Source organism: Oncorhynchus masou, chromosome 2 (genome assembly GCF_036934945.1).
Source record: "Oncorhynchus masou masou isolate Uvic2021 chromosome 2, UVic_Omas_1.1, whole genome shotgun sequence".
Classification (NCBI taxonomy): domain Eukaryota; kingdom Metazoa; phylum Chordata; class Actinopteri; order Salmoniformes; family Salmonidae; genus Oncorhynchus; species Oncorhynchus masou.
Genome location: NC_088213.1, coordinates 13,785,941 through 13,813,833, shown reverse-complemented (window position 1 = coordinate 13,813,833; position 27,893 = coordinate 13,785,941). Strand labels below are relative to the sequence as shown.

At 43.6% G+C, this 27,893-nt stretch overlaps 2 protein-coding genes across 5 annotated transcripts; both read right to left on the bottom strand.

Annotated features, from left to right (window-relative positions):
* Positions 1–4,829: 4,829 nt before the first annotated feature.
* LOC135555506 (golgin subfamily B member 1-like) lies at positions 4,830–22,875 on the bottom strand. Of its 4 annotated transcripts, none has more exons than XM_064987996.1 (8): positions 20,724–22,875; positions 20,221–20,333; positions 17,754–17,958; positions 16,677–16,817; positions 16,284–16,384; positions 15,826–15,939; positions 9,914–10,028; positions 4,830–8,015 (listed from the first exon to the last, which is right to left on the bottom strand). In XM_064987996.1, the coding sequence occupies exons 1-8, from the start codon at positions 22,797–22,799 to the stop codon at positions 7,857–7,859; spliced, it is 3,024 nt and encodes a 1,007-aa protein (XP_064844068.1). In that variant the 5' UTR covers positions 22,800–22,875; the 3' UTR covers positions 4,830–7,856. The 4 variants fall into 4 exon arrangements, with proteins under 4 accessions (XP_064844068.1, XP_064844078.1, XP_064844087.1 ...); XM_064988006.1 differs by having other exon boundaries at positions 16,284–16,381; XM_064988015.1 differs by having other exon boundaries at positions 20,221–20,330.
* Positions 22,876–24,261: 1,386 nt separating this feature from the next.
* Positions 24,262–27,632, bottom strand: LOC135555498 (golgin subfamily B member 1-like). Its single transcript, XM_064987985.1, has one exon. It carries the CDS (start codon positions 27,538–27,540, stop codon positions 24,262–24,264), a length of 3,279 nt encoding a protein of 1,092 aa, XP_064844057.1. The 5' UTR covers positions 27,541–27,632.
* Positions 27,633–27,893: the final 261 nt, after the last annotated feature.

The following is a 27,893-nucleotide window of genomic DNA, read 5'->3' as shown; positions in this document are numbered from 1 at the left end:
AGTGGTGCAAGCCCTAAGTATGACATTCCCATTGTAGATCTGCTACTCACCACTAATGTGAAGACAGAGGCCGTTCAATTCAAATACAGCTGGGAAAGGCTACCATGTGATCTGAACCGCGGTAACTCAGGAGATCACATCAACCTCTGGGTGAAGAGAGAGAGTGAGACCTACATCTGTGACGTTGCTGCCACCACCTCATACCAAGAACACATCAACCTCTGGGTGAAGAGAGAGTGAGACCTACATCTGTGACGTTGCTGCCACCACCTCATACCAAGAACACATCAACCTCTGGGTGAAGAGAGAGAGTGAGACCTACATCTGTGACGTTGCTGCCACCACCTCATACCAAGACCACGTCACAGATGTAGGTCTCACTCTCTCTCTTCACCCAGAGGTTGATGTGTTCTTGGTATGAGGTGGTGGCAGCAACGTCACAGATGTAGGTCTCACTCCCTCTCTTCACCCAGAGGTTGATGTGTTCTTGGAATGAGGTGGTGGCAGCAACGTCACAGATGTAGGTCTCACTCTCTCTCTTCACCCAGAGGTTGATGTGTTCTTGGTATGAGGTGGTGGCAGCAACGTCACAGATGTAGGTCTCACTCTCTCTCTTCACCCAGAGGTTGATGTGTTCTTGGTATGAGGTGGTGGCAGCAACATCAACCTCTGGGTGAAGAGAGAGTGAGACCTACATCTGTGACGTTGCTGCCACCACCTCATTCCAAGAACACATCAACCTCTGGGTGAAGAGAGAGAGTGAGACCTACATCTGTGACGTTGCTGCCACCACCTCATACCAAGAACACATCAACCTTTTCAACAAGGGCTACATCCGGATGGATGAAGATCTCAATAGAGGTGCTGAAGGAAACTGGATCTTCCTCTGGTACCTTCAATCCACCCATAAGGGCTGCGGGGTCACCAGGGTGAATGCATCCATCAACCATGAGCAGGATTTCAGCCTACAGCAGCATGGTTTCTCCGTGGTGAATGTTAACCTCAACGAGGGAACATCTGGTCGGCCAGTGTTTGTCTGGCTCAAGAAAGATGGATCTCTCCCTATCAAGGCCTTGACCGTTACATCCAACCCCAGGGCAGACGGCTGGGTCTTCATTGAAAGAAGCCTGAATTCTGGCAACAACGGTGCGCCCCTCTTCCTCTGGTATGGCAAGTAAAAACCTGCGGTGGAGAGGCAGTCAGGGTAAAAATGTGCCAGATGCTAGCTTTCGAATGGCAATTTCTGTCTATTTTCTGTTTAATTTTGTATTATCTTTCTGAGAAAAAAATGTGTAATTACATTAAACTGAATGTTAGCTTTTATGTCATCAATTCACTATCATAGATCATTTAGAAATGTTTTAAAGTTGACTTTAATGTTATTTCCAATTAATTCACAGTTGAATTATGGTATTCAATTTGAGTATTGTCACAGCCGTCCAAGGAAGTGGACATGAGCGTATATATTCCTTTATTTAGGTGACGCCAACAAAAACAATAAACGACAAGACACTTAAGTGCTATGTGCCACAAACAAAGTTAACTTCCCACACAGAAAGGAGGGAAAAGGGCTACCTAAGTATGGTTCCCAATCAGAGACAACGATAGACAGCTGTCCCTGATTGAGAACCATACCAGGCCAAAACAAAGAAATACCAAAACATAGAAAATAGAACATAGAATGCCCACCCAAATCACACCCTGACCAAACCAAAATAGAGACATAAAAAGCTCTAAGGTCAGGGCGTGACAAGTATTACATTTTAGCAGCAGATTTATATTTTTTCGGAGTATTTCATGGGCTTATAAGGTATTATATCTCATTGTGTCAAATGTGATTTAGAAAAACTTTAGTACAGTAATAGAAATAAAGTCAAATGATGAATGATTTCTGTGTAACACTGAGAATCCCAGTCTGTTCATCAATAATGAAAGCTTTACAAATCTGAATGTTGGACCTTTTTAAATAACTGCCCAGTGAAAATCTCACTTTTAAAAGTTCATTTTCTATTAACTCATGTCCAAATAATGTTGTTGACTCATCTTATACTCGTATTTGTGGCCAAAGAGTGGGTTAAGACGGTGGGTGTCAGAGGTCACAAGAGTGGAAGGTCATGGGACGGTGTATTAAGGGGTAGGGTGTGCCCCTAGACACTGATCTTGGGTCAGTTTTGCACTTACGATTGGGGAAGGGGAAGCTGATCCTAGATCTGTAGCTAGGGGAAAATTCACAACTTCAGCAAAATGACCCCCTCTATCAGGAGGATGGTGGGGTCATATGCTGGTTGGAGTGAGATACAGGGGTGCAGGGAATGGTGGTTAGAAGCACTTCCTGTGGACGATGGAAGCTCTAGCCTCCTTGTATTCATCCTTACTGATCCACATTCGCTGGAAGGTGGACAGGGAGGAAAAGATGGATCCACCGACCCAGACTGAGCACTTATTCTCAGGGGGATCAATCATCTACACGAGGGGGAGGTTTAGAGAGCAGCGTTCCATATGTATGAAAGTTCTCTCTATTTTACATGTCCTTTCTTCAGTTTCATTCTTTCATGTAGTTTTGTAATCACAAGAAAAAGCTAAAATGTCAGGTGCACACACATAAACACACTTGTTATTAGTATGACATTCTCTCACTACCTCCCATGCTACATATGAAACAGCTAGTAGGTTTTTCTGACCATGCAACTTGACCAGGACAAAGTCTAGGTTCCAGTTAGATCCTATTACTAGGGTCCAGTTAGATCCTATTACTAGGGTCCAGTAAGATCCTATTACTAGGGTCCAGTAAGATCCTATTACTAGGGTACAGTTAGATCCTATTACTAGGGTGCAGATAGATCCTATTACTAGGGTCCAGTTAGATCCTATTACTAGGGTCCAGTTAGATCCTATTACTAGGGTGCAGTTAGATCCTATTACTAGGGTCCAGTTAGATCCTATTACTAGGGTGCAGATAGATCCTATTACTAGGGTCCAGTTAGATCCTATTACTAGGGTCCAGTTAGATCCTATTACTAGGGTCCAGTTAGATCCTATTACTAGGGTCCAGTTAGATCCTATTACTAGGGTCCAGTTAGATCCTATTACTAGGGTGCAGATAGATCCTATTACTAGGGTCCAGTTAGATCCTATTACTAGGGTCCAGATAGATCCTATTACTAGGGTCCAGTTAGATCCTATTACTAGGGTCCAGTAAGATCCTATTACTAGGGTGCAGATAGATCCTATTACTAGGGTCCAGTTAGATCCTATTACTAGGGTCCAGATAGATCCTATTACTAGGGTGCAGATAGATCCTATTACTAGGGTGCAGATAGATCCTATTACTAGGGTCCAGTTAGATCCTATTACTAGGGTGCAGATAGATCCTATTACTAGGGTCCAGATAGATCCTATTACTAGGGTCCAGTTAGATCCTATTACTAGGGTCCAGTTAGATCCTATTACTAGGGTCCAGTAAGATCCTATTACTAGGGTCCAGTAAGATCCTATTACTAGGGTGCAGATAGATCCTATTACTAGGGTCCAGTTAGATCCTATTACTAGGGTGCAGATAGATCCTATTACTAGGGTCCAGTTAGATCCTATTACTAGGGTCCAGTTAGATCCTATTACTAGGGTCCAGTTAGATCCTATTACTAGGGTCCAGATAGATCCTATTACTAGGGTGCAGATAGATCCTATTACTAGGGGCCAGTTAGATCCTATTACTAGGGTCCAGATAGATCCTATTACTAGGGTCCAGTTAGATCCTATTACTAGGGTCCAGATAGATCCCATTACTAGGGTCCAGTTAGATCCTATTACTAGGGTCCAGATAGATCCTATTACTAGGGTCCAGTTAGATCCTATTACTAGGGTCCAGTTAGATCCTATTACTAGGGTGCAGTTAGATCCTATTACTAGGGTGCAGATAGATCCTATTACTAGGGTCCAGTTAGATCCTATTACTAGGGTGCAGATAGATCCTATTACTAGGGTCCAGTTAGATCCTATTACTAGGGTGCAGTTAGATCCTATTACTAGGGTCCAGATAGATCCTATTACTAGGGTGCAGATAGATCCTATTACTAGGGTGCAGATAGATCCTATTACTAGGGTCCAGTTAGATCCTATTACTAGGGTCCAGTTAGATCCTATTACTAGGGTCCAGTTAGATCCTATTACTAGGGTCCAGTTAGATCCTATTACTAGGGTCCAGATAGATCCTATTACTAGGGTCCAGTTAGATCCTATTACTAGGGTCCAGTTAGATCCTATTACTAGGGTGCAGATAGATCCTATTACTAGGGTCCAGTTAGATCCTATTACTAGGGTGCAGATAGATCCTATTACTAGGGTGCAGTTAGATCCTATTACTAGGGTCCAGATAGATCCTATTACTAGGGTGCAGATAGATCCTATTACTAGGGTCCAGTTAGATCCTATTACTAGGGTCCAGATCAGTATTTCCTTATCAGGACACGTGGTCAGATAAAACTCCTGGCCCTACATTATGTTGAATATCTTTGCTGAAGGAGAGAAGGGGGGAAAAACCCTGATGTGAAATAAGATGCATAGAATTGGGAGTTTTAGTGCATAGATTTGAATGCAGCAGTCTTGTATAACTACGCTTGTGGGGACAAAGAATTCAGTCCCATTCAAAATCCTATTTTCCCTAATCCTACCATTAATTCTAACCTTAACCCTAAGCCCCCTAGAAATAGCATTTGTCCTTGTGGGGACAAACAAAATGTCCCCAGTTGGTCAAATCTTTGTTGTTAGTTTACTATTTCTGTGGGGACTTCATGTCCACACACACACACATCAAACACAGGTAACTTGAGTTGTGTTTTTCAAACAGATTTATTAAAATTCCTTTCTTCGTGAAAGTCAACCTCAAGGTATTGAACCCATTAATGCCTGGATAGGATAGTATTGCTGTCCAAACGATTTGACTTCTAAAAAATAGAGCCTATATAGAAAATATGACATTTCGGTTTCACTCAGTAGCATTTCCTCTTATAAATAGATGTATTTTGTCATCCTTTCCTCAATCACACCATATATACAGACCATCAGGACCACAACACCAATGTTAGAACAGGGTGGTATCCATAGAGATAAATAGAGGACTCATCTATACAGACCATCAGGACCACGGTACCACAACACCAATGTTAGAACAGGGTGGTATCCATAGAGATAGATAGAGGACTCATCTATACAGACCATCAGGACCACGGTACCACAACACCAATGTTAGAACAGGGTGGTATCCATAGAGATAGATAGAGGACTCATCTATACAGACCATCAGGACCACGGTACCACAACACCAATGTTAGAACAGGGTGGTATCCATAGAGATAGATAGAGGACTCATCTATACAGACCATCAGGACCACGGTACCACAACATCAATGTTAGAACAGGGTGGTATCCATAGAGATAGATAGAGGACTCATCTATACAGACCATCAGGACCACGGTACCACAACATCAATGTTAGAACAGGGTGGTATCCATAGAGATAGATAGAGGACTCATCTATACAGACCATCAGGACCACGGCACCACAACACCAACACTAATGGATACCACAGGGTGGTATCCATTATCTTTGTATCTGTGCCATTACAGCGTCTGACAGCATGGGCAGTGCCATTGAAGTAGTCAATCTTCTTCACGATTAGCTGATCCCTCCTAATGACCCGGTTGGACATGACTCCAACAGGGTCACCAGGAGGGATCAGCCAATGAAGTTGGAAGTCCAACCCAGTTGACTACATTAAAATGGTGGAAGCCCTCAATGGCGCTGCCCATGCTAATACAGCCTTTTGGCCACTAGAGGCCTCTATCATTCTCTATGGTGGTATCCCACAAAGCAGGAGCAATGTTTTTAGCTCAGCTGGCTAACTACCGTAAATATTCTGAAACACCAGATTTCCTATCCTGGTCCCAAATCTGTTTGTGTTCTGGCCAACTCCATTGCTCATTGTCAAGCCAAAAGTGTTTGGTATAACAATGAGTGAGAAAGAGTTGGCATGATGGCACAAACAAACAGCTTGTCACTCAGGCTTCATATTTCCTAGTGCAGAGAGGTAAAACACACTTGTTAGAAGTATGACATTCTCTCAGTTCGTCCCATGCTAAACTTGAAACAGATGAGATACGAACCAGAGAAATACAAATTATATCTCAAAGTGTCTCAAAGTAAGATGGCTGACATATTGTCTCCTGCTTTGTGAATTGCCACCCTGCACTATCAATAAAGTGATTCAATCAGCATGTAATCAATCAACAGATGGAGTAGAAATGTACAGTGAACAACAGAGCATTGGGGGGCACAGAGCAACAAATACAGATACATAAATACACACAGTAGACTTTCAAGGGTGCACACTTGCACCCTTTTACACTCCACCCTTAAATACAACATCTTACTTACACACTTACCAGGGTACATGCTCACAAACGGGGTAGGAGGATATTCTTCAGACCATGTGATCTGACAAGGTAAAACCTTTAGGTTCCAGATAGATCCTATTACTAGGGGCCAGTTAGATCCTATTACTAGGGGCCAGTTAGATCCTATTACTAGGGGCCAGTTAGATCCTATTACTAGGGGCCAGTTAGATCCTATTACTAGGGTCCAGATCAGTATTTCCTTATCAGGACACGTGGTCAGATAAAACTCCTGGCCCTACATTATGTTGAATATCTTTGCTGAAGGAGAGAAGGGAAAAAACACCCCCTGATGAGAGTTTTAGTGCATAGCTTTGAATGCAGCAGCTATAGAATAGACCTTAGAATTGTGTGAAGGCCACCATCACCCAGTTATTACCCAGGAGACACCAGGGGGTGCCAAAGGGAACATTGTGCCATGGCCTGGTCGTGCCAGGTTGAGCACACAGTGGGTTTGGTATTGGGGAGAAGGGTTGAGCAGCAGTGCAATTACATAGGCATCTTTGCAGAAATAGTACTATTGGCTTTTTCCACCCTTCTCTCCTGAAATACCGTATCTGTGTCTTGCCAGACATCAGCATCAGTCTGAGTGGGGCAGTTCCATCATGTTGTTGATGAATCATCTTAGACTTACACCAGTCTTTGTTCTCCAAGGTGAATCTAAATGAGGTTACAGTGGACTAGTGTTTATTTCTTGTACACGTGCAAATGAACACACACACCTGCGCACACAAATGTGTTTCAAACACACACACACACGTACGTACGCACGTCTTAGGCTAGCGTTCATGTAGAATGGATATGGCTTTCTGTTCCGTCTCAGGCTTTAACACATAACAGACAGGATCGAAACGGCACTTTCTCCTGAGACACTCCAAAGGCTGCGTCTTAATAGTCAATAACAGTCTTCTTCCTCTCGCCTCCGTCTGCACTGATCTGACAAAAAAATGGGTGAAAACAAGAAGGTAGGATCTAACCAAAGGACCCACTATCAGCTGTCCATTTTCTTTTCAGACCAGTGAGAACCAAGGGAAGGAGGCGAGGAGAAGAAGCCACAAGACTTGAGACACACCCCAAAAGCCCTCACTCTTATGAAAACTCTGGATACTAGACAACAACCTGCAGCTTATTCTGAAAGGTGGAATAACATTCCAGGGGAAAAAGACATGGTTAACTACTTCGAAATGGAGTAGAACAGACATTCCTCTGTCGTGGAGGAAACGGGCCATGGTGCCTTGTCTACACATGACATTTGTATCTGCAATGTTAACACCCCAGCGTCAAGTGAACTACATAGAAAAACATTGTGCAGAACAAACCGTCTTTGTCATGGAGGAAACGTGCCTCAGTCTGATCTATAAATTATATTTCTATCTGCAACTTGTGATTGTTTTCACCCCACAGCACTAGAGGGCGCCGGTGAGGCACATGAGGACAGCCACGTGCAGAATCAGCAGGTAGCCAAGGAAGAGGTAGCGCGAGCGGGCCCGTGATGACAGCAGCTTGGAGCAGTACAGGCTCCGCCCCCGAAGCCAGCGCCTGCAGGCCAGCATCCCGCCTTTCACCTGGTTAGGAGAGGGAGGGAGGGGAGGAGAGGGAGAGTCGTTCGTCAAACAGGCATTGGTTATCATTGGTCATCATACATGTGATTGATGATTGGTGAGTCAAGAAGAACAGTCCTAGCCTGAGTGCCAGTCTGCTTGTGCCATCATGTCAACTCCTTGTCATGAGAAACACGTTTGCCTTGCAATGAGAGTAATGGAGTTGGAAAGAGCACATAGTAGAATGAGGATGCACATGTCAAAAAACACACGTTTCAGCTTGATTCTTTTCACATTTGTTGAATTCAATATCTAAACCAGCACCAACATGATTTCTGCCTTTCTCCAGGGGTGCTGACAAGAGCACAAACAGATCTGGGACCAGGTAGTTCTGCATCGGTGGCGGCCGGTGCCGTTTAAGATTAGGGAGGATGTGGTTGTTTTTTGGTGCATGGCCTTATTTCTATTACATCATATTGGATGATGTCATTCATATTCTATTCACCCAGCTAAATGTAACATCCATAGGTTTAGGCTCCTACAAGATACTCAACTTTGCCGTATAAGTATCATGATGTTGCTACACCCTCCTAGCCTACAAATGAACGTTTATAACGTAGTTGCACAGGTCGAGAGACACATTTTGGTAATCAAAATGACAGACAGTGACACATTCAATGCAGCCTTGAACACACCTGCCTGCGTTTAGCTGATCTGGGGTGTAATCATTAGTCCAAACAGTTGCAAAATGGAAAAATAACTTTTCTTTGGAAAAATTCAGGTAAGTCTCTCCCCATTTCATTTGCTTCCATTTTTCTTTTTTGATATTTTTTTTTTTACCGTTTTCTCCCCAATTTCATGGTTTCCAATTGGTAGTTACAGTCCTGTCTCATCGCTGCAACTCCCGTGGGGACTCGGGAGAGGCGAAGGTCGATCCCTGCCGGCTAAACCCTCCCCTAACCCGGACGACGCTGGGCCAATTGTGGCTGCGACAGAGCCTGGACTCGAACCCAGAATCTCTAGACCACTGCGCCACACAGGAGGCCCATATTTGCTTCCATTTATTAAAAAATGTTTTGAAACAGAATCGGCGGAATGAATACACCCGATCACACAGTTCACTTTCATAGTATCCACATACAGATTTACATTACATTTAAGTCATTTAGCAGACGCTCTTATCCAGAGCGACTTACAAATTGGTGAATTCACCTTCTGACATCCAGTGGAACAGCCACTTACAATAGTGCATCTAAATCATTTAAGGGGGGGGGGTGAGAAGGATTACTTATCCTATCCTAGGTATTCCTTGAAGAGGTGGGTTTCAGGTGTCTCCGGAAGGTGGTGATTGACTCTGCTGTCCTGGCGTCGTGAGGGAGTTTGTTCCACCATTGGGGGGCCAGAGCAGCGAACAGTTTTGACTGGGCTGAGCGGGAACTGTACTTCCTCAGTGGTAGGGAGGCGAGCAGGCCAGAGGTATCAAACACTTTCCTTCTGGCATCTACAGGCTCTCCTCCTCTCACCTTTTCCCTTCGCTTGTGGACTTCAGTGCACAACAGTGGTCTGTGACCAGGTGCAACAACAAAAAAACGTCTCCAAGCCAAACCGCTACTCAGCCTTCATTAGTGTCACCATATTAAGGTTAACATCAACCTAGAACTAACACGTTAGTAAACGCACAATCCAATCCATGTGTATAATCACACAAAACAGTGTACAGCAAGCAGTTTAGCAGTTACACCGACGGGCCACGGTGGCAAAAAAAATAAAAATGAATTGGATTGAGATGCAGCCCATGCAAAGAAACAGACATCCCTGGCTTCATCAGACCGATTTTAATGGGGACTTTTAAAATTATGCCAAATAACTTTCCACAGGTTTGCAAGACATCGACTAATTTAAGTTTTGTGAGTAACACTGACCTTGCGTGTGACCAGGGGTTCGTTGGGGTTGAGGATGAGGGCCTCCCACTCCTCCTCTGTATCCAGCTGGATGCTGAAGTCTCTCTGGGTCGTCCTGGATGGACTGGAGTCAACGCTGGAGAGGAAAGAGACGCCTTTACTACTAAGTGTGTCTGTGAATTCAATTCATCGGCGGAATGAATACACCCGATCACACAGTTCACTTTCATAGTATCTACATACAGCATCAAATTACTTTATTCATGTGCTTCTGCAACAACAAGCAAAACTACCACAGTGACAACCATTCACATCATCATCAAATCATCATGAACCGTTACCAGCATGACAACTACTGACCGGTCTATTTAAAAAGCACCTGTGTCAGAAAGTAGGAACATGTGCGAAAGAGAAAGGGTCTATTCTCATTGATGAGAATTAAGAATCATTTTGAAAGATTCTCGAGAGTAGGAGCTAAGGGTCTATTCTTATTCACCAGAATTAAGGAGAATTTCTAGAGATTCTCGAGAGGTATTGATTCTCGAGAGACATTACTGTAATGTAAAGTTAAGTATTTCTCACGTCTCAAACGATACCTCCGGAGTTCACGCACAGCACTCACCCCACAGCTGCACCCCTCTAAGCAGGACAGTGTAAACAGCATTTTCAATGTATAGTTTATTGAGTTTTCACCTGAAACTGGAGTAACAGCCTGCTACATTCTGAAATGATCGCTGTATATTTAAGAAAGTGATGCTCAACAGTGTTTTTCCTCCCTTGGCTGCTCTGAGCCAACATCCAGGCAAGGAGCTGATCAACTCACTAGGGGATTTATCAAAGTATTCAGTCGCAATTTTGCATTTACCACATATAATAACTTACACGATATTGATAAAATGAAGCCTGGTTTGTTCAAAGGTGGCTTTAATATGCTGAAACTATACTTTTCGTATGAGAGGGGTAAACGTTAACGTTTGATATGCTAACGTTAATAGCTATTATAGCTGACTAGCTGTATTATTGTCTTACATTTTAGAAAACCTTTTTTATCCAGAGCGACTTACATGAGCAATTAGGGTTAAGGGCACACTAGCAGATTTCTTTCACCTAGTCGGCTCTGGGATTCGAACCAGCAAACGCTCGGTTACCTGCACAACGCCCTTGACCGCTGGGCTACATGCTCCCCATTGCAAGCTACATCTTGCAAGCTAAGTTTAGCTAATATGCGTAAGAACGAGAAAAAAAACTTGAATTGTCTGCACATGCTTGTGAATTGTTGCATTATTCAAGAGTGTGATACAGTTTGGTTGCATTATTCAAGAGTGTGATACGGTTTGGTTGCATTATTCAAGAGTGTGATACGGTTTGGTTGCATTATTCAAGAGTGTGATACGGTTTGGTTGCATTATTCAAGAGTGTGATACGGTTTGGTTGCATTATTCAAGAGTGTGATACGGTTTGGTTGCATTATTCAAGAGTGTAATACGGTTTGGTTGCATTATTCAAGAGTGTGATACGGTTTGGTTGCATTATTCAAGAGTGTGATACGGTTTGGTTGCATTATTCAAGAGTGTGATACGGTTTGGTTGCATTATTCAAGAGTGTAATACGGTTTGGTTGCCTTATTCAAGTGTGATACGGTTTGGTTGCATTATTCAAGAGTGTGATACGGTTTGGTTGCATTATTCAAGAGTGTAATTTGGTTGCATTATTCAAGGTTTGGTTGCATTATTCAAGAGTGTAATACGGTTTGGTTGCATTATTCAAGAGTGTGATACGGTTTGGTTGCATTATTCAAGAGTGTGATACGGTTTGCTTGCATTATTCAAGAGTGTGATACGGTTTGGTTGCATTATTCAAGTGTGATACGATTTGGTTGCATTATTCAAGTGTGATACGGTTTGGTTGCATTATTCAAGAGTGTAATACGGTTTGGTTGCATTATTCAAGAGTATAATACGGTTTGGATGCATTATTCAAGAGTGTAATACGGTTTGGTTGCATTATTCAAGAGTGTGATACGGTTTGGTTGCATTATTCAAGAGTGTAATACGGTTTGGTTGCATTATTCAAGAGTGTGATACGGTTTGGTTGCATTATTCAAGAGTGTGATACGGTTTGGTTGCATTATTCAAGAGTGTGATACGGTTTGGTTGCATTATTCAAGAGTGTAATACGGTTTGGTTGCATTATTCAAGAGTGTAATACGGTTTGGTTGCATTATTCAAGAGTGTGATACGGTTTGGTTGCATTATTCAAGAGTGTAATACGGTTTGGTTGCATTATTCAAGAGTGTGATACGGTTTGGTTGCATTATTCAAGAGTGTGATACGGTTTGGTTGCATTATTCAAGAGTGTGATACGGTTTGGTTGCATTATTCAAGAGTGTAATACGGTTTGGTTGCCTTATTCAAGTGTGATACGGTTTGGTTGCATTATTCAAGAGTGTGATACGGTTTGGTTGCATTATTCAAGAGTGTAATTCGGTTTGGTTGCATTATTCAAGAGTGTAATACGGTTTGGTTGCATTATTCAAGAGTGTGATACGGTTTGGTTGCATTATTCAAGAGTGTGATACGGTTTGCTTGCATTATTCAAGAGTGTGATACGGTTTGGTTGCATTATTCAAGTGTGATACGATTTGGTTGCATTATTCAAGTGTGATACGGTTTGGTTGCATTATTCAAGAGTGTAATACGGTTTGGTTGCATTATTCAAGAGTATAATACGGTTTGGATGCATTATTCAAGAGTGTGATACGGTTTGGTTGCATTATTCAAGAGTGTGATACGGTTTGGTTGCATTATTCAAGAGTGTAATACGGTTTGGTTGCATTATTCAAGAGTGTGATACGGTTTGGTTGCATTATTCAAGAGTGTGATACGGTTTGGTTGCATTATTCAAGAGTGTGATACGGTTTGGTTGCATTATTCAAGAGTGTGATACGGTTTGGTTGCATTATTCAAGAGTGTAATACGGTTTGGTTGCATTATTCAAGAGTGTGATACGGTTTGGTTGCATTATTCAAGAGTGTGATACGGTTTGGTTGCATTATTCAAGAGTGTAATACGGTTTGGTTGCATTATTCAAGAGTGTGATACAGTTTGGTTGCATTATTCAAGAGTGTGATACGGTTTGGTTGCATTATTCAAGAGTGTAATACGGTTTGGTTGCATTATTCAAGAGTGTGATACTGGTTTGGTTGCATTATTCAAGAGTGTGATACGGTTTGGTTGCATTATTCAAGAGTGTGATACGGTTTGGTTGCATTATTCAAGAGTGTGATACGGTTTGGTTGCATTATTCAAGAGTGTGATACGGTTTGGTTGCATTATTCAAGAGTGTAATACGGTTTGGTTGCATTATTCAAGAGTGTGATACGGTTTGGTTGCATTATTCAAGAGTGTGATACGGTTTGGTTGCATTAGTCAAGAGTGTAATACGGTTTGGTTGCATTATTCAAGAGTGTAATACGGTTTGGTTGCATTATTCAAGAGTATAATACGGTTTGGTTGCATTATTCAAGAGTGTAATACGGTTTGGTTGCATTATTCAAGAGTGTGATACGGTTTGGTTGCATTATTCAAGAGTGTAATACGGTTTGGTTGCATTATTCAAGAGTGTAATACGGTTTGGTTGCATTATTCAAGAGTGTGATACGGTTTGGTTGCCTTATTCAAGTGTGATACGGTTTGGTTGCATTATTCAAGAGTGTAATACGGTTTGGTTGCATTATTCAAGTGTGATACGGTTTGGTTGCATTATTCAAGAGTGTAATACGGTTTGGTTGCATTATTCAAGTGTGATACGGTTTGGTTGCATTATTCAAGAGTGTAATACAGTTTGGTTGCATTATTCAAGTGTGATACGGTTTGGTTGCATTATTCAAGAGTGTAATACGGTTTGGTTGCATTATTCAAGTGTGATACGGTTTGGTTGCATTATTCAAGAGTGTAATACGGTTTGGTTGCATTATTCAAGTGTGATACGGTTTGGTTGCATTATTCAAGAGTGTAATACGGTTTGGTTGCATTATTCAAGAGTCTGATACGGTTTGGTTGCATTATTCAAGAGTGTGATACGGTTTGGTTGCATTATTCAAGAGTGTGATACGGTTTGGTTGCATTATTCAAGAGTGTAATACGGTTTGGTTGCATTATTCAAGAGTGTGATACGGTTTGGTTGCATTATTCAAGAGTGTAATACGGTTTGGTTGCATTATTCAAGTGTGATACGGTTTGGTTGCATTATTCAAGAGTGTAATACGGTTTGGTTGCATTATTCAAGTGTGATACGGTTTGGTTGCATTATTCAAGAGTGTAATACGGTTTGGTTGCATTATTCAAGAGTCTGATACGGTTTGGTTGCATTATTCAAGAGTGTGATACGGTTTGGTTGCATTATTCAAGAGTGTGATACGGTTTGGTTGCATTATTCAAGAGTGTAATACGGTTTGGTTGCATTATTCAAGAGTGTGATACGGTTTGGTTGCATTATTCAAGAGTGTAATACGGTTTGGTTGCATTATTCAAGTGTGATACGGTTTGGTTGCATTATTCAAGAGTGTAATACGGTTTGGTTGCATTATTCAAGAGTGTGATACGGTTTGGTTGCATTATTCAAGAGTGTAATACGGTTTGGTTGCATTATTCAAGAGTGTGATACGGTTTGGTTGCATTATTTAAGAGCGTAGTTAATATATTTTAGAGGAAAAGTTGCTCGCATTGTTGAATAGTTTCAAAGCTTACTGGCTAGTCAGTGGCTACTGCCATACTGATATTTACAGAGAATTTGGAGCTGCAGAGCAAGAATGTCACGTTGCCAGTCTCAACGAGAGGTAAGGCAAGCTTGTAACGTAAATTGAAAAGTTGATGTACATATTATGTAAATTTAAATCTTGTCTTGCTCTCCTTAAATATTTGTCAATGAGAATAGCTTCTAAGTGAATTTGTGCATGTGTATTACACCATGCCCAAACCGGGCACATGCGCCATTGTGCGCAAACCAAAAATATTAATTTGGGGACAGGTCGAAAAGCATTAAACATTTATGGCAATTTATCTAGCGAGCTAGCAGTTACTAGCTAATTTGTCTTATTGAGCTAGCTTTCTGTTGCTCGCTAATTTGTCCTGGGATATAAACGTTGATTTGTTATTTTACCTGAAATGCACAAGGTCCTCTACTCCGCCAATTAATCCACACATAAAACGGTCAACCGAATTGTTTCTAGTCATCTTTCCTCATTTAAGCCTTTTTCTTCTTTGGACTTTATATGGCGATTGGCATCTAATGTTCCTAATAAGATGTATTACCACAACCAAACGACCGACCTCAGTTCATCTTTCAATCACCCACATGAGGAGATGGCATGTGGGTATATGCTTCTAAAACCCAATGAGGAGATGGGAGAGGCAGGACTTGCATTGCGTTCAGCGTTACAAATAGAAGAAACTTCTATTTTAGTGCCTGGTAACGCAGACGCTCTTTGCGCGCACGAGCAGTGTGGGTGCAATGATTGAATAACGTTATTATTTTGCAGCGCACGCGTCCGGTTTGGGTAGCATGTTAGAATGTGAGAGACAGAGACAGAGTGGGTATGTTATTAATGGTCAAATTAAAGTTTATTAGCACATTTCCTGCCGTCTCCCCTAATGCCAGTGATGGTGTGGACATTAAAGGCTGTAGTGAACGTTGAGAATGCTGTGAGGCCAGGCTGCTGTTTGGCATGACAATGAGTTGGCATGGTAACTCAAACAGACTGTCACCCACACATAGTGTGAGAATAGCTGTGTGTGTGTGTGTGTGTGTGTCCAGTTGTGGCAAAATCTTTACCTATCCCAGTACTACAGAATACATATTGTCCTCCTCCTCAGACCAGACCCCTCCACTAGGCATGTCTCAACCCTGCATTAGTGTGTGTGTGTGCGTGTCACCTCTTGGCTCTGTCCTCAGCCAGTCCCAGAGCTTCCTCGGCTGCTTCCCTCCTGGTCCTCTCTTCAGCCAGACTCTCACTTAGCTGAACAACACTCTGCTCTACCTCCACCAGCCTGCAACACACACACACAATGTAGTCATTCTGACACTCCTTCATGCCAAACAGTCTGGCATCACGGTATTCTCAATGTTCACTATGAAACCGTATATATGAGAGGTCACTGATTGGTTGTTGATATATATGAAGACGGGCAGACTGTTGGGCTGACAGCAATGGTTGGCAAGAGCACAAACAGATCTGGAAACAGGCTAACCATGCATGGACACAGAGAGCGAGAGAAAATGGGAGAGAAAGAAAGAGAGAATATAATAGAGAGAGAGAGAGCAAAACATACCAAGAAAGTGAGAGAGCGAGAGAGAGTTTGAGAGAGAGACAGACGAAGGGACAGAGAGTCACCTGGTCCTGAGCTCGCCGGCCTCCAGTGCTTCCATGTCTACCACAGCACTGCTCCTCTCCTGGGGAGCTCCCGGAGGCACTTCTACAGACATCACCCCCTGCTGGACGGGAGAGCAAACAGCAAGACATTTGAGCTGATTCACTTCAGTAGGATGAGCATGTGTCCAACGTTATATGCAAACATAAATATAGTAACCTACTGACACAGAGTACATCCAGGCTACTATTCATTAAAACACACACGGACAAGGATACACACACAGTCAGACACAGATACCAGACAAACACACTATAGTCATTCAGACACCAGACAAGCCTGAGGCACACACACACACACACACACACACACACACACACACACACACACACACACACACACACACGACTTTCTACCTTTGCAAGGCCCTGGTGGTGCTGGTTAGGCAGGGCCTGGTTCTCCAGCCAATAGCAGCGGTTCTGGGTGTCTCTCAGCGTCTGAGACACTGCCCTCAGCTGGGCCGACACACCCCCTTTCTCCTCCACCACCTGCTGCAGCTGAGATAGGGAGATGAGGAGAGGACAGAGGAGCGGTTGGGAGGAGAGAAGATCTGTGTTGAGTATGGTGAACTTAGTGGAAACTGATTCAATACCTGTGCGTTGGTTTCTGTGTTCAGCACTTTGGTTGCAGAGCTGATTTGGGTTGTTTTGTGAGTGTGTGCGTACGTGTTCAATACCTTGGTTGCAGAGCTGATTTGGGTTGTTTTGTGAGTGTCTTCAGTACCTTGGTTGCAGAGCTGATTTGGGTTGTTTTGTGAGTGTGTGCGTGTTCAGTACCTTGGTTGCAGAGCTGATTTGGGTTGTTTTGTGAGTGTGTGCGTGCGTGTTCAGTACCTTGGTTGCAGAGCTGATTTGGGTTGTTTTGTGAGTGTGTGCGTGTTCAGTACCTTGGTTGCAGAGCTGATTTGGGTTGTTTTGTGAGTGTCTTCAGTACCTTGGTTGCAGAGCTGATTTGGGTTGTTTTGTGAGTGTGTGCGTGTGCGTGTGTGTTCAGTACCTTGGTTGCAGAGCTGATTTGGGTTGTTTTGTGAGTGTGTGCGTGTGTGTTCAGTACATTGGTTGCAGAGCTGATTTGGGTTGTTTTGTGAGTACGTGCGTGTTCAGTACCTTGGTTGCAGAGCTAATTTGGGTTGTTTTGTGAGTGTGTGCGTTCAGTACCTTGGTTGCAGAGCTGATTTGGGTTGTTTTGTGAGTGTGTGCGTGTGTGTTCAGTACCTTGGTGCAGAGCTGATTTGGGTTGTTTTGTGAGTGCGTGTGTGTTCAGTACCTTGGTTGCAGAGCTGATTTGGGTTGTTTTGTGAGTGTGTGTGTGTTCAGTACCTTGGTTGCAGAGCTGATTTGGGTTGTTTTGTGAGTGTGTGCGTGTGTGTTCAGTACCTTGGTTGCAGAGCTGATTTGGGTTGTTTTGTGAGTGCGTGCGTGCGTGTTCAGTACCTTGGCGTTGAGCTGCTGGCAGTGTAGATCTCTCTGCTGGATCTCATAGAGGCAGCGCTGCAGGTGACTCTGCAGCTGAGTTCTCTCCGCCTGGAGCTGGGTCAGTGACGGGTCATCAGACACATCCTTCCCCACCAGGGCCATGGTCTCCTTCCTCTCCCCAGCCAGACGCTGGCACTCAGCCTGCAGCCTGCTACTCTCAGACCTGGGGAAGAACAGAGGTCAGAGGTCATTGCATCAACACTTGAGTGACCCACTGGTGGACCCAGTCAGTAGTGTGGTTTCTTCAGTAGCCTCTGTTTAGTAGCGGACAATCCATCTATTTGTATGGCTGTAGTAAGCAGTGAACCACTACTGGGCAAACCAAGGAACACACATGGAGGCGTGGGTCAGGGGAGATTCCAAATCCACTTCAAACACAGTCAATATAAGAGGTGTATTGAAAATACATTTTTTTTCAATTCTCTAACAAATGGAATTCAGACCTGGTTTGTATTGGAGATGGGATTGGCAGGAGATCTAGCAGCTGAAGGGGATTGTCACCATGTGACAACTCATATAGTGCTTGACCATGGGGACCTGCCAGGGCATGTGAGCGAGTGGGGGTTGGGAGAACTCTGTGTGGGTGGGGAGACAACCTGAAGGGACACCATGAGGACAGATAGATGGGCTGTCACCTGCTGGTGAGCTAAAGACTGTCTGGTGCAGCAACACAGTTTCCACTCTGGTAACTAGATGCCATCTGTTGCATAACAATTATATAATTTGCTATTTTTTTTGTGAAATGTGAAGCGGGGCCTTTGTTCACCATTTACACTCAGGGGAATTGGCATATATGAACAGGGCCAAATTGTCATTTTTCTAACAGAAAATAATATGAGAAGCATAGGGCTATGTACAATCATGGTAGCAGTTGAAAGAGAACACCTTGGAGATTATGGGGAAATGATCAGAACAAAGGTGAGGAGACAACATTTCATCTGACAAGACCGAATCCAAAAATAAACTTGTTCATTTTATGTGATTTTTACATTTACTCTACTTTTCACAGCATCTGTATACATTTGGTAACATGATAACAATATTCACGCAACATTTGGGGTAATTGCAACATAAGACAATAAAATGACAAGTGAGAGGTCTGACTGGTGTCTCCATGAGGCCTCACACCTCTCCAAACTGTGGGTTTGAGTGAGAGGTCTGACTGGTGTCTCCATGAGGCCTCACACCTCTCCAAACTGTGGGTTTGAATGAGAGGTCTGACTGGTGTCTCCATGAGGCCACACACCTCTCCAAACTGTGGGTTTGAGTGAGAGGTCTGACTGGTGTCTCCATGAGGCCTCACACCTCTCCAAACTGTGGGTTTGAGTGAGAGGTCTGACTGGTGTCTCCATGAGGCCACACACCTCTCCAAACTGTGGGTTTGAGTGAGAGGTCTGACTGGTGTCTCCATGAGATCACGCACCTCTCCAAACTGTGGGTTTGAGTGAGAGGTCTGACTGGTGTCTCCATGAGATCACGCACCTCTCCAAACTGTGGGTTTGAGTGAGAGGTCTGACTGGTGTCTCCATGAGATCACGCACCTCTCCAAACTGTGGGTTTGAGTGAGAGGTCTGACTGGTGTCTCCATGAGGCCACACACACCTCTCCAAACTGTGGGTTTGAGTGAGAGGTCTGACTGATGTCTCCATGAGGCCTCACACCTCTCCAAACTGTGGGTTTGAGTGAGAGGTCTGACTGATGTCTCCATGAGGCCTCACACCTCTCCAAACTGTGCACAGTTCCTAAGTAATTTCAATACATGTATTACTCAAAGAAAGAGCCTTCAAGCTGTGCAATTGAGGAAGTTACATAATAATAATAAAGGTTAAGTAAATACAAAAATATATATTTAAAATAAAATAAAAGTGAAGCAAGTTTTTTGTTTGGAACACAGCCCTGCATCCCCACCATTACACAATTACTGTCTCGGTCAGGTGGGCCTGCTCATTCTATTGCCAACACTACTAGCCATGTTCTAAAAAACGATTATTATACCATGTTAGGATTTCACAAGGTACTTCAGAGAAACACACACATTTCGATGAGCAAAGAATGGAGTCGTGAGGGCATTCAGGTGCGTGTTCCACTGCACATTTTCTTCACAATAAAGCAAACATTCTGTTTGGAACAACCCAGGGTATGATGCCACGTCATCCTCGTAATTCTACATCAAACAGAGATCATACATTTCCATACTGTGAATTTTGAAATGTGAAGTGCACATTTGGAGTGTGTGTGTGTGGTTTGCTTGTATTACATCAAAGACATATTTATTATAATCCTCGACGTCTCATCTTTCAGAACACATTGAGTGCTTTCGATTTACAGCATTGACCTCACCAATGTGCAAAAGTAACCAAATTGGCAGAAGTAATACAATTTAAATGGCCAACTGAAATCTTTGTAGGTGCAGTTAGGATCTTACCTCAGTTCAGCCAGCTCTGCCTGGTACCCGCTGACTGCTGCTTCAGTCTGCAGTTTGAAGGCCTGTGCCTGCTGCAAGGCCCTCTGCAGCTCATCCATCCTCTGTCTCGTCTCCTTCAATAGACAAAACAAACCACTAGAGACACAACAACAATGCACATTGAGGAGACTCATTTGAACACTTCACAAAAAAAATGCATTCCTGCAACACAAACAGATTGTCATGCTTGCACACACCAAAGCCATGACAGGTAGATTAGCTTTTTGACTGGTCCCCTGCATGCTGTCAGGAAGTGCACACACCAAAGCCATGACAGGTAGATTAGCTTTTTGACTGGTCCCCTGCATGCTGTCAGGAAGTGCACACACCAAAGCCATGACAGGTAGATTAGCTTTTTGACTGGTCTCCTGCATGCTGTCAGCAAGTTCACACTCACAGCCTAAACCAAAACACAACCAAATGACAACCAAACAGCAAGCTTTGAGTCACAACTGGTGACTTACCAGCCCATCTCTCCCAGTCTGAAGGGCCTGAATACCACTGCTTCTATGGCTATTTGACTCCCCTGTATTGGCGATGTCTACAACCTCTGGACCTAATCCTTGCCTGGACTCGAATGCCCTCTTTGCCCCAGCCAGCTCCTCCATCAGCCGGTCTCGGTCATCTTGGAGGCTGGCCATGGACCTAGAGAAAGCCGATACCTTACTGCTATACGTGTCGTTTTCCAGGGAAACCCGTTGGAGCTGCCCTTCCTTCTCTGACAAGGCCACAGACAGCTCGTCTACCAGTGAAGTGAGCTGGGAGGGAGCATCTTTGCTCTCTAGAGCAGAGAGTTTCTGTACCAGTATGTGTCTCTCTTTGGCCAAGGTGGCCAGCTCCGAGGTCGTGTCGCCTAGATGTCTCTCCACCTTGGTCAAGGCCCCCTGGGTCTCTCGGAGCTCCTCGTCGTATCGGTTCCGGAGGATCTTGAAGTCCTCGATGAGCTGGTCGCGGTCGTTCTGCAAGGCGGCCATGGCTTTACCCAGTGACTCGTTCTGAGACTTCAGGTCCGTGCTTTGGACTCTAGCATCGGACAGCAGCTTCTCAGTTTGCATCAGGTCCCTGGCCAGCTCAGCAACCCTCTGGTCAGCGGTCTCCTTCTCGTTTCTCATCAGTTCGACTTCTTGTTCAAAGGCATCGAGCTCGCTGTTGTACTTGTCCTCTGCCTCTCCCAGTTTCTTCTCAGTCTCACGCTCCAGGAGCTGCAGGCTGCCTTTCCAGTCATCCGCTGCCACTTTCTGAGCAAACAGTTTTTGCTGGAGGTCGTTACATTCCGCAGCTTTGGCTGCCACGGCATGCTGCAAGTCGGCAATCACTTTGCCTTTATTCGTTTCTTGCAATCCCTTATTCAGGGCCAATATGTTAGCTTCCAGATCAGTGACCTGTGTTTGAAGTTTGGAATTCGCAGCTTTTAAGTCATCGCTTGCCTGTCCTTCCCTCTCGAGTTCCAGAAGGGTCTTCCGGTTCTGCTTTTCAGCTGTGGCTTTTTGGTTTTCCAGGTTTTTGATGGCATCTTGCTGCTTCCTGAGCAACTCTTTCAACTGGCTGTCCTTCAAGGACAGGACCTGATTCAAGTCTTCTCTATATCTGATCAGCTGTGCCCTGAGCATGGCATTCTCAGAGTTCAGATCATCCATCTGATGAAGGAGAGTCCTAATCTCGTGTTTAAGGCCCTTGGTTGCACTGAGGTCTCCTTCAGCCGACCCCTCCTTGCCTTGCATTACAGTCTGATTCCTTGCCTCAGACATCCTATATTCTGACATCAAACGCTCTCTCTCTGTCTGCAAGGAGACCATGGAGTTCCTGAATGTTTCCATCTGAGCAGCCATTTTATCCTTTTCCTGAATGGACTTGTCAACTTTCATTTGAAGGGATTTTACTTTGTTCTCCAGCCTTCTGAACTCCTTGTCAGCTTTCTCCCTTTCATAGTACAAGGCAGTTAGTCTGTCCTCATAGCCTTCAACCTGGGCACGGTGATTGGCTTGCAGCTGTTCTAGATACCCAGACATCTGTCCATCTCTGGAGGACAGCAGAGAGGAGATTTCTGCATCTTTGTTCTGCAGTAGTGACTTCAGGTGCAGTGAAATGGCCTCCTGTTTCTCAGAATCAACCTGAAGCATGTCACTGTGAGACTGCGAGAGGAGTAGCTGGGACTCTGTGTCTAAGAGTGTATTTTCCAGCTGTTGGAGATCAAACTCCATTTTAGATGTGGAATCTACACTTCCAGTGAGATGTCTGTTGAGTGCACTCCTATCCTGTTCTAATCTCTCAACCTGGTCACTCAGTTCCTGCAACTGTTGATTCAGGAGCTCCACGGTTTCGTTAAGCTCTCTATTGCTGGCACCCATTATAAACAACTGCCTCTGCTGAGCTGTGGCAGCTACTGTGTAATCACCAAGTGTCCTTTCGAGCCTCGACTTGGTTACCTGCAGTTCAGTCATCTCCTTCTCCTTCACTCGAATGTCTTCAAGGAATCTCGTTATGACGAAGCCCTGTTCTAGAAGCTGGCTGTCCTTCTCATGCAAGGTATTTAGGAACATATCATTCCACTGTTTCACAGCATCGGTACCCTGAGGACTAGAGGACAGGGCTGCTAACTTAGCCAAATTAGTGTCAGCCTCTCTTTCAGAGTATTCATCTGTAAATCTTGAGAATCTATTTTCCTCTTCAATTCTAAAACTACCTGACTCTCCTTCTCCTTGGAACCCAGAAGTTCCTCTATATGTTGCTGTAAAATTACCTCCCTCTCCATGAAAATACTCTTTTGCTGCTCAGCTACATGCTGTAGTGCTTTAGTTCTCTCCATGACCTGGCATTCTGATTGATTGTTCTTTTCTGATACTACCTCAACCAATTGGTCTTTTTCAGAGCTAATGTTTGTCAAATCTTTCTTTGCCTCATTGAGAAGGTTCTTGTGTGTGGTAAGCTCAGCTTCAAGATGCCTCCTCCCTTCTTCTAGACAAGATATCCTCTCTGTCATTTCCCTCAGCTCCTTCTCCACCTGTTCATGCGCTGACTCTGAAGCCTTCAGAGACCTTTCTAGGTCTAAAATCAGCTCCTGGTATTTGATGGAGTCATGTTGCAAATGATTGATTTCATGATGCTTTTCTTTCAGCAGTTCCTGTAGCTCCTTCTTTATATTTCTGGAGCCCTCATTGCCTCTCTGGAACATTTTGAGTTTCTCCTCAAACTCCTTAACCAACTTCAGCTGCTGTTCCTCCTTCTCCTGGCAAACCTGAGTAGCCTTCTCTTTGCTCTCAGTCAATTGAGAGGAGAGCTGTGTGTTCTGGGCTTGGAGAACATTGACTGTCTCTGTCAGTTCATCAATTCTTTCAGCGTTTTTGAGGATCACTATCTCCAAATATTCATTCTCATTTTTTACTTTGTCCGAGATCTCTTGGACATTTTCAAGCTCCTCTTGTAATATAGACTTGTCGTCCTCCAAGATCCTGACCTTCTCATTTAGGCTGGTGGTCTCTTGGCTGTGTCTGTTGATCATTTCTTGGAGCTCTGAGATTGCATCGTCTTTTTCTCCCAATTCCTTTTCATGCTTATTCTGCATTTGTTTAAGTCTTTCAGAGAGAGTTTCTTTCTCCTTTTGCATTAATTTATTGATTTCCTGTTGGGAAGCAAGTTCTGTCTTCTGTGACTCAATCTGGGCAGTCAGTGAATTATTCAAAATGAGTGCATCATCTAGTTTAAGCTGCATGTTTTGCTCACATGCTTTTGATTCGGTGGGCCACTTTTCTAATGAGCAGGTTGCTTCTTTGAGTGCCTCTGCCAGACTGTCATTGTTGAGCTGAATCTCTGTTAGCTTCCTTCTGAGTGCTTCTGAGGACTCTACAAGGCTGTGGATCTCTGCTTCCAAGTGGTTGTTTTTAATAGTCAACTCTTCAACTGTGGCTTTCTGCTTATCATCAAACTCTAGCAAGTCTATTCTGATTTGTTTATTCTCCTCCTCCAGCTCTTCCATTTTCAGCTGCTTCGCCTTAGTAAACTTTCTCATCTTCTCATTAATTTTCTCATTTTCATCCTCCATCTCCCCAACTTGTTTCTCCAGATTCTCCCTTTCAGCTTCAGATTTGTGTGCTTTAACGAGCGCTTCTTGTCTCTCTTTCTTGCCCCCTCCAATAGTTGTCTCATCTTGTCCATTTCGCTACTGACATTCTCGTACGCTTGTAAAAGTGACTCATACTCCTGTTTCAGCTCTGTGTGCTTGGATTTCCACTCCGACAACTCATCCGTCTGCGAGTCTTTCAGGGACTCAAGCTGACACGAAAATGCCTGTTTCTGTTGGGTGATATTTTCTATGGTGAGTTTGAGGCTTTCACAGGCTGCAGATAAATTGTGATTATCATTGAGGATGCGATCAACCTCGGCAATGAGCTTCTCTTTCTCCCTGCTCAGGGATGATACAGAACTCTCCAGGTCCTCTTTTTGTTGTTTCAACTTGGCAACAGACATTTCCAGTACAGTGGATGATGCCCCAATTTCTTCATTTTTAGCTGAGAGTATACGCATTTGTTCCTTCAGAGAGCTATTATCTTTCAAGATTTCTTTCCTGGAAACTAAGGCTGCTTGAAGCTTCCTGTTGAGAAGTGCTGTTTTGCTTTGGTTGCCCTGATCCTTTGTTTTGCTGGCATCTTCTTGAGACCTCTGCTGAAGCTCATCAACTTCAGTCCTCATCTTTTCCATGGCAACTTCGTGAAGGTGAATCTGCCGCTGCAGTTGCTGTTCCAAGGCAGCAATAAGCTCTTCCTTTTCCGTGGCCAGAGACTGAGAAATCACCAGGGCATCATCTCTTTCCTTGAGACTCATCTCATGTTCTTCAGGGGATATCTTATTAAGATACTGGACCTCCTTCCCAATTACCCCAATCTGTTCAGAGGATTTATCCTGCAAACCAGGTATCTTTTGAAGAAGCTCCTCATGTACTTTTCCAGCTTCCTTTAGCTGAGCATCCAGCATGGCAACTTCACAGTTTAATTGTTCTATGACCATGAAGGCGCTTTCTTTTTCCTGCTGTAGTGATTCCATGTGCAGCTTATGACTTTCCATTTCAGCCTGGGACTCTGCAGAATGGGACTGTGCTTTTTCCAGCTCCACTTTTAGCTGTTCCTTTTCTTCACCGAGTTGCTGTTGAGTTTCAGCCCAAGTGTTTTGGAGGATTTGAAGTTCAGACGATTGCTGGGCGATGATAGTGAGTGCATTCTCCAGCTCTCCTTTCATTCGATCCCTGTCCTCTATTAGTTCTTTGGTTTCACTTATAAATTTGTGCGACTGGGATTCTTTCTCACCAACAAGTGCTTCTAAGGTGTGTTTTAGCTCCTCCACTGTGGCTTGTAATGGGCCCAACTGGTTCTGCAGCACCAGGTGGTCATCTACCATAGTTTGTTTTTCCTGCTGGTGCTGCTGCTCGGCCATCTCCACTGCTTGTTGCTGTCTTGCGAGCTCTTCCATCTTCTCCTTTATCTCTGCATGGGCTTTTTCAAGTTGACTTTCTGTGCAGCTCATTCTCTCAGATAATGCTTTGGACTTCTGTTCCAGTGCTATGAGAACCTTGTCCTTATTTGCCAACTCAGAGGACATGCTTTCCAGTTTGAAGTGAAGGGTTTCTAGCTCTGCTTGATATGAGGCATGGACTTGACTCTCCCTCTCTGATAGGGATATGTTGAGGTCTTGAAGAGTTTTATCCCGTTCCTGTACAAGCAGTCTTAGGGTCTCCAATTCACCTAGCTGAGAGACTGAGGCCTGACTGATTTCTTCAAATGTCTTGACCTTCTGGTCGTAACTTAACTGGACAGCATTAAGGTCATTGGTCTGCTGACAGTGTTGTTCCAAGAGTGCTTTATAATCATCTTTTAATTCTGAAAGCTCTTGGGTGTACTTTTTCTCACTTTCTTGAGACTTCCTTATAGTCTCTTTTCGTGCTAGTAAAGCAGCTTGAGCCTTTTTCTGCATCATTGCCTTTTCTTGCTTCACCTTCGTTAACTCGTTTTCAATGTCAACAGCTGTAGCACTGGAGCTTGACATGTCCTCCTTCAAACTCTCCTCGCTCTTTCTCATATCCTCTTGAAGCTTCTCTAACCTCAGCATCATACCACTTCTCTCCTGTTCAAAAGCCTCGTCTTTCTCAGAGATGATGGAATTAAGTTGATCAACGATGATGCTCTTTTCATTGAGATTATGCAGAGCTGTTGTCAAACTTGCTTCTTGTTCATCTAGTTTGGCTTGCAAAGTTTGCATATTTATTTCAAAATGTTCTACAAGACTGTCTCGCACTGTTAAGACCTTGGCCAGTTCTAGGAGTTCACCCTCTTTCTGATTAACTTGCCGTTTAACATCTGCAACAATGTCTTCGTGCTCTTTTGTAGTAGCTTGAGCTTGTAAAGTGAGTTCTTGCAACCTATCCTGTAAGCCTGAAATCTCAATTCCTTTATTCACATTCTGCTCTAGTTGATGTTCATGCTCCTCTAGCTTCTTCAATAGTTCTTTCCTTACAACCAGAGCAGCTTGGAGCTTCTTTTTCATGATCTCTTTTTCTTTGGTTAACTTAGTGAGCTGAGTGTTGAGATGATCCTTTTCCTTAACCAAATCTCCATTCTCCAAATCCTTGGTCTCAAGTTCACTTTGAGAGCGTGACAGATGAGCTTTGCTCTCTTCTAGTTGCAAGAACATATGTTCAAGCTGTTTCATAGAACTACTTTGTGCATTTTCCAAGCTTTCCAGCTGCGAGAGGAAATTACTATTTTCCTCTGCGTATTTCATTCTTTCGTTTGAGGCGGATTCAATTACCTGTGCTACTGAAGCATCTTTCTCCATCAACTGTTGACTGAGACCTGCTAGCAATTCCTTCTGGTGACTTATTTGGATGGTCATGCAGCTGACCTTCTCATCTTTCATTTGGATGTCACTAAGTAGAGCTGTCTGTTTAATACCTGCCTCTCTCAGATTTTCAGTCTCAGTTTGGAGCTGTGCATGAAGGTGCTGTATATTTTCTTGAAATAAAACATTCTGTTGATTCTTACCTTGATAGCACATTTCTTTATCGTTAAGGGTACACTCTGTCCGTTTCAACAATTCCGAAACTTCATTTAATTCACCCCTCAAAGAATCTACCTCACACTGATGTCTTTCTCTCAACTGTTTGAGCATAGTCTGTAGGGAGACATTTTCCTCCTCTAAAGCAACTAATCTATCAGACATGGTTAGTGACAATACAGACAAATCTTTGTCAGAACACTCTTTGCTGACCTCTAATTGTCTTAACTCACTTTCCATATCTTGAAGAGCCTGCCTCAATTCAATATTATGCTCCTCTTTTTCCTTAACAGATACTAAGATGTTTTCAGTCTGAACCCTGGATGTGGATGCCTCTACCTCTTTCGCTTTAAGCAGATCTGAACCCTGTCTAATTGCCGTTGCTGCCTCTGCCAACTTTTCATGCAAACTATCTAGGTCTTGTTTCAATGCTTGAACTTTAAAATCTTTTGACTTAATTTCATTTTCAACACTTTTCAACTGCTCCGCAATGAGATATTTATCCTGCTTCTCTCTATCCAGGACCGATAGCCACTCCTTCTCAGAGTCCTGAAGAGTTTGCCCTATCTTTTGAATGTCTGATTTCAATCCGG

What these genes read in the sequence shown, in the direction of transcription:
- LOC135555506 (XM_064987996.1), bottom strand. Translation starts at nt 22,799, where the DNA reads ATGTTCCTAAATACCTTGCATGAGAAGGACAGCCAGCTTCTAGAACAG. An exon ending in AGACTGGGAGAGATGGGCTG is followed by an intron (nt 20,334 to 20,723) that starts GTAAGTCACCAG and finishes TGTCTATTGAAG; the next exon opens with GAGACGAGACAGAGGATGGA. An exon ending in GCCGGCGAGCTCAGGACCAG is followed by an intron (nt 15,940 to 16,283) that starts GTGACTCTCTGT and finishes TGTGTGTTGCAG; the next exon opens with GCTGGTGGAGGTAGAGCAGA.
- LOC135555498 (XM_064987985.1), bottom strand. Translation starts at nt 27,540, where the DNA reads ATGGAAAGTGAGTTAAGACAATTAGAGGTCAGCAAAGAGTGTTCTGAC.